The sequence below is a fragment of the Magallana gigas genome, chromosome 7 (assembly GCF_963853765.1).
Source record: "Magallana gigas chromosome 7, xbMagGiga1.1, whole genome shotgun sequence".
Lineage (NCBI taxonomy): Eukaryota > Metazoa > Mollusca > Bivalvia > Ostreida > Ostreidae > Magallana > Magallana gigas.
The window spans coordinates 15,996,661-16,006,595 of record NC_088859.1 but is presented as its reverse complement, the minus strand read 5'-3'; the positions used below and the strand labels follow the sequence as shown (position 1 = coordinate 16,006,595).

At 34.8% G+C, this 9,935-nt stretch overlaps 1 protein-coding gene and 1 long non-coding RNA gene across 2 annotated transcripts; one reads left to right on the top strand and one right to left on the bottom strand.

Annotated features, from left to right (window-relative positions):
- Positions 1 to 420: 420 nt before the first annotated feature.
- LOC105347168 (uncharacterized) lies at positions 421 to 8,770 on the bottom strand. The gene is made up of 16 exons (XM_011456112.4): positions 8,659 to 8,770; positions 7,758 to 7,885; positions 7,441 to 7,639; positions 6,974 to 7,139; positions 6,386 to 6,592; positions 5,812 to 6,079; positions 5,397 to 5,470; positions 4,972 to 5,091; positions 4,490 to 4,655; positions 3,949 to 4,106; positions 3,374 to 3,584; positions 2,846 to 3,050; positions 2,294 to 2,576; positions 1,911 to 2,059; positions 1,446 to 1,653; positions 421 to 1,078 (listed from the first exon to the last, which is right to left on the bottom strand). The coding sequence occupies exons 1-16, from the start codon at positions 8,739 to 8,741 to the stop codon at positions 830 to 832; spliced, it is 2,874 nt and encodes a 957-aa protein (XP_011454414.3). The 5' UTR covers positions 8,742 to 8,770; the 3' UTR covers positions 421 to 829.
- On the top strand, positions 2,983 to 3,563 carry LOC136270020 (uncharacterized). Its single transcript, XR_010707649.1, has 2 exons — positions 2,983 to 3,117; positions 3,328 to 3,563. It is a non-coding gene; the product is annotated as an uncharacterized lncRNA (long non-coding RNA).
- Positions 8,771 to 9,935: the final 1,165 nt, after the last annotated feature.

Below are 9,935 nucleotides of genomic sequence, written 5' to 3'. Positions count from 1 at the left end.
TTGGCCAAGCTTATTTATGAAAGTTTTTGTTCTTTTTTTCCCTTTTATTATATAGTTGTAACCCACCCACCCTATCCCCTTTTTTAAGTATTCGCACACAACTAAAACGCATAGATATATATATTCGTAGCTTATTGTTGCGATCCTTCATTTTTATGAAATGACTTCGAGGGTCAATTGCTAAAAAATAAAAATAAAGTGGGTTTTTTACCTATAAACTTGTATACACAAGTGTCATGATTTTTGAAATCCCTTTATAATGAACTCTTTAATTATCTAAAGAAAGACTGTTGTATATTTTAATTTATATTAGACCAAAAAATTGGGAAAGAACAAGTTATCATATGAATATTTTTTTGCTGAACTTTTACAAGAATCGCAGGCTCTCTCTCTCTCTCTCTCAATGAAATGCATCTCAAATATTATAAGAAAAGTCACTTTATTCACAATGAATCTTTTCATAAACAATGGAATACTTGTATATATTTAAACATAAAATGTAACATCCATAACAAACAGAGGAGAGAATTCAACAAATGTCACAAATGATTAAAATAAGCTTTGAATGGTTTACAGTTCATGAATCACAGTCAACTTTTTCTTAAAAAAAAAAACTGGACATTGGAGCAATATTCAGTGCACTATATTTCATCATATTACCTCACTTCTAGTCAAAACCTTTTAACAGTTTGAAATTGTTATTTTCTTAAGTATACACAAGAATATTACACAAAAAATGTCTTTATTCATTTAATGCTTGATAATACTTCTGAAAATATTAGTGATTTTTCCAATTTTCACTTCTTTTACTCATTATTATTGTTATTTTTTACGGTTTTCTCCACTCAAATTTGGCAATTTCATAAATTTTATCACAGAAGCCGATGTAATATACATCTCGTCGACCCTGGTTGATGAGGAAACAGTTCGAGATAAGTTCGATTTCCTGTCTGTTGACGAGACTTCCGAGCTCGAGCTCTGTCAGGACTCGGTGGAACTGAGATTCGGACACACAGCCTCGGTGAACCCTGTCATAATCCTCAAACAAGGGGAATAACTGCATCTGATGTTTCCTGACCTGTAAAGGATATTGTTCACATGAAAGCCATTTCAAATTTATTACTTCTGAATAATGATGAATAAATTTGGCATTTAATATCTGCTCACATTTGCAGTGGCGTGTTTTCATAAAACGCATATATTAATTATGTCGTGTATGAAGTCGAACAAACAAACTATACCACTATTTAAAATTGGATGTTCTATAAGAGATTTGTACATGTACTAAGTTTTTGCATTTCTTTACTGGAATTTGCAAAGAATATGCACGTACATACAAATTTATGGTAACACAAATAATTCAAGAAAAATAAAAGCAAAGTATATCATATCTAAAGAGAGAGAGAGAAAAAAAAAATAGAGAAAAGAGGAGAGAGACACCGCACCTTTTCAGCAATTTTGTACATGGCATTCTCAAAAGTTTGCTGTTCCTCGGCATCCTTGAATGCATTTTGCTTCCACTCCTCTGGAGGTTTGAATGGGACCACCTCCTGGAGCGGTGCCTTTTCTAGCTCCTTGAAGGTAAAAATGGACTCCACTTCATCGCAGAATTGGGTGTACTCCACGTAATCTGGGTCCTTCCTGGACTGGTATCTAAAGAACACAAAAATCACATGACTGTTAGCATCAAAATCTCTAATCCTGTGCACAAGGAAGCCCTAACGGTTTGTATATCAGCTTGTATTGAAAAGATAAGCCACCATTAATGAAGTAAGCCACTTCATTAAACACAATGCAAAATACATGTCCTTTTAGTTCAGACTTTTCAAAGCAGAATCCTCTTGTTTTTTGTTTTGTTTTTATTCCTTTTTTTTTGGGGGGGGGGGGGGGTCTTGGTTTATAAATCTTACCTATCTTCCAAGATACAGATTTCTGATTCCTTCAGCTGGAATCCACACAGATCCAGGGCTCTCCTGAAAGATGTCTTCAGCATTCGTCCAGAGCGGAGCTTATCATAATCCTTCATAAAGTCCAACACTCTCAGTCTCTCTCTGGATACCTTTAAGTTGAAAATTAAATCCAATTAGTTCTATTGTTGCATTCATTTTGCAAATTCCTTTTTTTTTTTTAGAACATTTGTAAAATATTTTAACATGATCTACATCTTACATATGGAAAACCACTTTTTAAATTTTTTTTTAATCCAAGTGAATTTGAAATCACAAGTACTTCTGGTATTGGTAAATAATGGCCTTTTATCAGCTTGTCATGAAAGAAGCCATTGGTAACCTACCTTAGTTTTGATCTTTATTAACACACCCTCCAGATCAGAGATGGGGTCAGTCTCCGGCAGCCTGGTCCTGACATTAGTCTGACGGACGTCTTCCAGCCTCTTCTCGTACATGAAGTCCGGGGGCGTGTAGGGCTGTAGCTCTTGGAGGAAGGCGATGTAGTTAAAGCCCATGTCATTGCAGAACTTGGCCTCCAGGGCCTTCATTTCTTCCTCGCTGGCGTTCAGTTGTAAGTACGTTAAGCATTGGCGGAACTGTGTCTTGGTCACATGGCCATTGTTGTGTCTGAAATCATAAAACATGAGTCATGAAATGTATTTCAGTTTCTTTCAAATTGAACAAGGAAGACAAAGCCTGTTTCTATTAATAACATTCTTTAGTGGCAACTTGAAATTACCTTTAATAAACTATAATCAAATATCAGATAAGGAAGCTGTGTATGATATAAAATAAGAGCATTAAGCATGATACAGCAATTTGCTGCTGCTGCCGTTGATGATGATGATGATGATGATGATGATGATGATGATGATGATGAAGTGTGAATATCTTACCTATCAAAGTCCTGAAAGCATGGTTTACACAGGATCCTCCTCTGGTTGACCTTCTGTTGGAGCCGGTTCATGGTTTCTGCCACCAGGTTCAGGTGGTCTTGGCTTGCTCCCTCCCAGTTCACCGTACCAGGCTTGGGGACCCTGAAAACCTCCGACTGTGGAACTTGATAGGTTGGAGCCTTCTCAAGTCCTGGCTGTGTGAAAACTGTAGAGAAAAAAGAATTAAGTTTGAGTGTCCATAGAAAAGCTATGAAGCTTATTCATGGCAGAAGGTGAATCCATTCTACAATGTACTTATTTTTAACATTTTATTCAAAAGATTAAATCGTTCAAATAGAATACAAGGCATTTCCATTACAGTTAATCTCAATATTCGTGTAATAATCAAACTACCTACCTGGTGGTAGGTACATACATGTACTTATTCTCATAGTGTTTCAATTGAATTTCAAAATCAGAGAGTAATTGATTTTTCATTAAAGCTGAAGTCTGCAGTACAGCTTATCACAAGTTCCTTATGCAACCTACCATTTTCTATATCATCGTGGAACTGCTTCCAGCAGACTTTGTCCGAGGAGCTTGAGCTCTCGTAGTACTTGGCCAGCATCTGATACTGAGCCTCAGTCAGATCCTGGGACCCGAGCTTACTCAGCCCCATGGTTGCCAGGGCTCGCTTGAACTGAGTCTTACTGATGTAACCGCTCCTCAGGGGATCAAAGTCTTGGAAAAATTCTATCACCTACAAAAATAATAGGTATCAAATAACAATGTACTTTGTTTTTTGCGTAATGATTTTTTACATTTCACCTATATTTAGTAGTGGTTTGGGAAAGTACACTGTTGAAGTGAGTTTGCACCAAAATTTCTTGAGGGTTATTTAAACTAAATATTCACAATGTTTTACAGTAATTGTTTGCATTTTTTTTACTCTCATGATACACCAATATCATATTGGCTGGAGTAAAATAAACTCTGTATTAATTCTACATTATATAAAATTTATACAACACCAGTCCAAAGATTATGGAATAAAATATACTGACTTTATTTATTTTGAAGTAATGAATTGAAGTTTAGTCAGATTTCCTAAAAGTTGTCCTTACTCGCAGTCTGTTGGTAAGAACAATATGGCGGATTCTGGCCATCAGCTCCTCAAACGAGACATTGCTGTCTTCTGCAGACACTTCCTTCTCTACAACCGGGACATTGGTTCTGGTTTGGTCGATCATACTGACATCCTCCAAGGTGTGGCCAACAAATTCTGTTATAAGCCAACAGATATTCATTGTAACTTAACATTCTCTCCTAATGTAATGTAATAATATAATCTGCTCAAAGTGGTGTCTCATTATTTTGATATAAACTCTCTCTAAGATTTCTTCTTAGTGATATATGAAAGACTTTGACTTAATTCTTTCATTGAGGGCAACTTGTCAATGCAGAAAATATAAATAACACTTCACATAGGTGTGATATATATCGAGTGTACAAAGTTTCAGCTTAATTTTGTAACAATAGCACATGGTTGGACTAACACAAGAGATACTCAAACTGAGACTGACATTATCAAAGACACTGATTGACAGCAATGACATGGGAGTTCACTACACAAACTGCCCTTTGCTTTCCCGGGTTGGGCCTCACCTTTATCCACAGTTTGTACAAAGGCTGGGTAGTTGACGTCACCACTGGCTGGGTCCTGGAATTTCCTCAGCAGAAGCTTCAGCTCTTCAGGGTTGACATTCAGGCTCAGGTAATGGAGAACTCGGGAGAACTGAGTGGGAGTCACAACTCTGGTGTAGGCCACTCCCTGAAAAAGCAATACATGAAGATGAATAGATACAGCTGGTGTAAATATATATGGAAAAAGATCTGAATCACCATTGGAAAATGTTCACAATGACTATAAATGTTAAAGAAACAACTTCCTCATAAACTCTTATAGAACTTTTTTTTCTGCATTTTGTTTAATTTATAAATCTATTTCTATAGTAGTGGGGAAGAGGCACATTCAAGTTTCTCTGATGCATAAAATGAAAATGAAATAAAAAATACACTGCCATATTAGCAGAAAGGTTAGAAAATATGGTAAATAAGGTAAATTTGTTTGAGTTTAAGTGACATACTCTGTCGTGGTCTTTGAAGTAAGGGTAGATCATTAATCTCCGCCTCTGGACTTGTTCTCGGATCTTCTGCAGAATCTGCTCACACTGCATATCCTCCTCATCAGTCAGCCCTTTCAATGTCTAAAATCAAGCAGGAAATAAATTTTGATTAATTTTATTTTAAAAACCTTTACTTTTTTCTGTGGTTCATTTTTCTCAAAGTCTAAAACCCCAATTGGAATAATATGTACTTATTTTCATGTCATATTTTATGAATCCTGTGTAAAAATGCATCAACAAAAAAAAAAAATTTCTAAATCTGAATGTTATCCAATTAAAGTGGATATATAATAAGCTTCATCTCACAAGTCTTAACTGTAACATTTTACCTGAGTGTAAATACATTAAGTGTATTTGAAATTTTTTAAAATAAGGAGCAGACTTACTCTGGATAAAGCACCCCTCTGAGGACGTACAACATTTTGTAGAGGCTTCTTCTCCAACTCAGGGATGTTGAATGCTATAAGACAAGAAAATTAAATAGCTATTCTATCATAAAAATAAATCATTTTATCTCTTGTAACAAATTCTCTTTGGTACATTTGGTACATTTGTTACTAACAAAAAATCTTAAGGGAGATAACTCTCCATTCACTTTAATCAGTAAACCTCAAATGATGAATTCCATATTAAACAAAGTCATGAATAATTAAGCATTTTTAATCAATTTCTTACTTATGAATTAACTAATTCTGATTAAATATGGATATTTCTTTGAAGTTTTGATATATTTTGTCAGTATTGGAACAGTAAATGTTAAATTAATTAACATAGAAAGTACACAGGTGCACATGTACTGACCATTCTCCATCATCTGACAGAACTCTCTGTACTGGACCCTGTCCTCAGCCACCCTGTAATACTCCACCACCTTCTGGATCTCCGCCCTGGAGAGCTGGGCCTCCTTCCCCACCGCCAGGGACAGGCCACACTTAAACTGACTCTCTGTCACAATCCCGCTCCGCAGTTTGTCGTGGTCGCGGAAGAATTCTGTTGTTCGGATACCATTCTTAAACACAGCCACTCTGATTCTCTCAAAGATTTCATTCAGGGCTGTATCTCCTGTTTCCTGCATTCAGATAATAATTCAAACTGATATTTAAAAGATTCTTGAAGAGATATTACGGAAAATTTAGAAGTTAAAGTTTCTTAATCTGCAGCCTTTCAAGCATTTGGATTCTTAATTTACCTTTAAATACTGTATTGTTAAAAATTTGATTAAGAAATTTCTAATGTATCAATTGCTATTCAGTTTTATTCTATCATAGCAAATTATCAAAATTTGGAAATAATTGCAGTTTCGTTATTATTGTTCAGTCATCGCTGAGTGCATTTCAACATTTTACTACTAGGCTGGAGTTCTTGTATAGCTTACAATAATTGGAACTTGGTCCATGTTTTTCTTAGATCCAATGGACGGCAGCTCTTTCTGAGCAGCCATATGTTGTTGTATGGCCACTAAATCATGGTGAAGATTCAGGTAGTTAAACAGACCCGGCCTGTCGGGGTCCCTGTATTTCTGAACCAGCAGTGCAATTTCATTGTCACTCACATCCGGTGGGCCAGGAAATTGTCTGTGGAACTATAAATTCGAATTTGTTGGATTAGTCATTGGCTTAATAAGCAATTATATCTCAATCTAACTGCATGAGTTAAGGGTAATGATTTAGAGCAAACTGGGTTTTTTTAAGTTCAGAACTAAAATTATCTCTTGTTTCATCATCAGTATTATCTATAATTTACTCTACTCAAATTATTGGCAGAAATATGTTATAAATGCTATATATAAAATAAGAGAGCATATCAATCCATTGTAATATAATAAATTATCAGACTTAAAAAATATATATTTGGAACTTAGCGGATGATCATAAGGGAGACAACTCTCAGTCTACTTTTTACTCCCACTCTTTCTTGAAAAATTGTGTTGCATATTGATTAAATTACGGTACATGTAAGTTACCTGACTTTCGGTGACAACGCCCATGTGGTGCCTGTCAAAATCTTCATAACATGTCCTGAGATTGATTCCATGATACTGATAAAACTTCTGCATCTTCCCCAAAAGTGACAGCAGTTTCTCCTCATCAGTGGGAGGCAGGGGCCTAACGGATCTGATGGTACCGAGGCTGAAAATTTAGATAAATTTTGTACACAATACAAAAATTAATTTGGTGATCAATTGACTGTATTTGATTCTGTAGTTGAAAGTAAAAATATAACAACTATAAATGCAATGCACCAAAAACTTTTGAACATGCCATGCAGAAATGACACAGAACAGTTTTATCTTTTAGAGATTCTGTTTATATATATATTGGTATTTGTTACATATTTTTCATCATTATCTCTGAGTAAACTGAAATATAAAATTATCTTTTTCCATCGCAATATGGAGAATCAAACTCTTGGTTTTCACAGTAAACTTACAATTCAGGTACTTCAACAGTTTGATCTCTTGGGTTCTTTTTCAGGTTGTTTGGGTTGAAGTTCAAATCAATTTCATTGCAAAACTGCATATAATTGACTGAGCCATCATTCCTCATGTATTTTTGTTTGAGGACCTCCGCATCTTTGGCGTCCATTTGCAAACCTAAAGCACTCCATAGACATCTGAAAAACTGGTTCTCTGGAAAACAATTCCGACCAATAGTTTATGAATTTTGATAATTTTGATTAATAATGAATGAATAAGACTTATTTTTTTTTTTTTTAAATTGTGATAAAAATCAAAATATATTTTCTACCTGTAACTGCACCTCCTTTTAGTTTATCAAAGTCTTGGAAGTAATCTTTGATTCTGATGCGTTTTGTTTGTGCAAGAGTTCTGATTCTACTTTCAACGCCTTGGGCCACTGCGGCAGCCATGGTTAATCTGAATTTTGAAATAACAAAAATATTGCAAAGGAACTTGGTAATTTATAAGCCAAGTAATTTTATCATACATGCATGATGAACATAATATTTCAAATTTTTGTATCTACAATAACAGGATTCTTAGTGATTATTAAAAGATCCTGTTTTACCTATAAACAAGGTAAACAAATTTGATTGACTCTGCATGACTGCACCAGTTATATTACATGTATTGTAGTATTCTTTTCATGATAAGTAGTGTCTGATCGCAATTTTTTTTTATCAATTTGTCGTAAATAAATGAGAAACATGCAGGCAAACTCGTGAATGTGCTTCACTGCTTTGCTCGCTATGCTCACTGGTAGGATTTAGTCTGTTTCTCATTCACTTACAACAAAGTGATAAAATTGCCGACTCCTGTGGTCTGATTCTAGTGACATGCAGTAACTATAAATGTTAATGTATAATTCAAATCAAATATTTAGAATTCCTAGACAAGACGAGGATCAATTATTAGATGTTTATCTTTATCTAGCCAATTTCAAAAAGCTTTTAGTCGATGCACATGTTAAGAAATTTGTTTTGTTTACAACATCTCCTAGGTATGTATTTTCATACTATCATGGAAACGAACTGCTTATTCTTTGCGAGATATTTTCATAACGTTGCAGAAAAAAATGTTGTCATTTGGACGCATTTACCGAATATTCAATATTAAAACAATCATGACTTTAAAAACAAAAATAATTATTTCTCAAGTTTACATCTATCAGGAAAGAACACGGAACATACCTTATCCGCCAAACACAATTGTGACCTGTGTTGCTTAGAAACCCACAACTTCCGTTTAAGAATGTGGATTTCGATCCCGACATTAAGTTGATTTGCTAAGATATGTGAGAGAGAGAGAGAGAGAGAGAGAGAGAGAGAGAGAGAGAGAGAGAGAGAGAGAGAGAGATTATCATGTTATCAAAAGTTTCAAAAACTAAAACTTCTTATATGAAACTGCTATGCATCGATTCAATCTAATTAAAATTAGTAAAGAAAGTAAACTTCAGAAATATTAGCGAACAAAACGTACACGTGTTTATTTGTAATTTGCCTGATCATTTCGACCTTTATTTAAAGCGATGTCAAAGTCGTAATACAACCATACCCGTCTCGTCGTCAGGGGTGAATTTTAATTAACATGAGACAAATAACGCGGTACCCTTTTATGTCGTTTGTTTTGTTAGCAAATTTTGTACGTATTTTTCTTCATTGAAATTTGGCTTAATTGACTGGGAAAACTACTGCAATGTTTATTATCATACATATACTTAGCATAACCATTGTTTAAAAGCGTACATAAAATTTGGTATAAAATCGGACCAAGCAACTGTATCACTTTATGCTTAAGCTTACAATCTTTTGATGACCGTTTTGTGAAATAGCAATGAAATCTTAATATGTTTTACGGTGCTACCGTTCTGGCGAGCGCAGCAAGAATTACACATACTGTACTTTGCATCATTGTCAACTTATAGTTTTTTTTAGGTATCTACGAACGTCAAAGAATTTTTGAGAGAGTATTGCTCTACAATAAGTATGCCAAAGGTACTAATTTAAATGGTTATGATACATACAGCGCAACCCCCTACCCAGAGAGAGAGAGAGAGAGAGAGAGAGAGAGAGAGAGAGAGAGAGAGAGAGAGAGAGAGAGAGAGAGAGAGAGAGACCAGTACCTGTTTGTAGGTGTGTAAGTTCCCACTTTTATATTTAATGGTCTGACTATATGCAATATCTACATAATTTTTTTACCTGTTTATTTTTTCATTTTATTCCTTTTTATTTAGTTCAAAATGTCATTTTGTTTATTTCCTTCCTACTCATATACTTACATGCATGCACAATTACTTTTCTCGTTCAGTGCCTTTAATCCAATCCGGCTGATGTAGAAATGACCGGGAGGAGGGGGGGGGGGGTGGTATTGAGAATATCTATTATCAGATTTATATCTGGTTATGATAGATAAAACAATGACTTTAAAGACTACCCGGGATTTTTTTCTTCAATTTAAAGCCAAAAGT

What these genes read in the sequence shown, in the direction of transcription:
- LOC105347168 (XM_011456112.4), bottom strand. Translation starts at nt 8,741, where the DNA reads ATGTCGGGATCGAAATCCACATTCTTAAACGGAAGTTGTGGGTTTCTA. An exon ending in ACTGTTGAAGTACCTGAATT is followed by an intron (nt 7,140 to 7,440) that starts GTAAGTTTACTG and finishes CTAAATTTTCAG; the next exon opens with CCTCGGTACCATCAGATCCG. An exon ending in CCACGATGATATAGAAAATG is followed by an intron (nt 3,051 to 3,373) that starts GTAGGTTGCATA and finishes TTTTCTCTACAG; the next exon opens with TTTTCACACAGCCAGGACTT.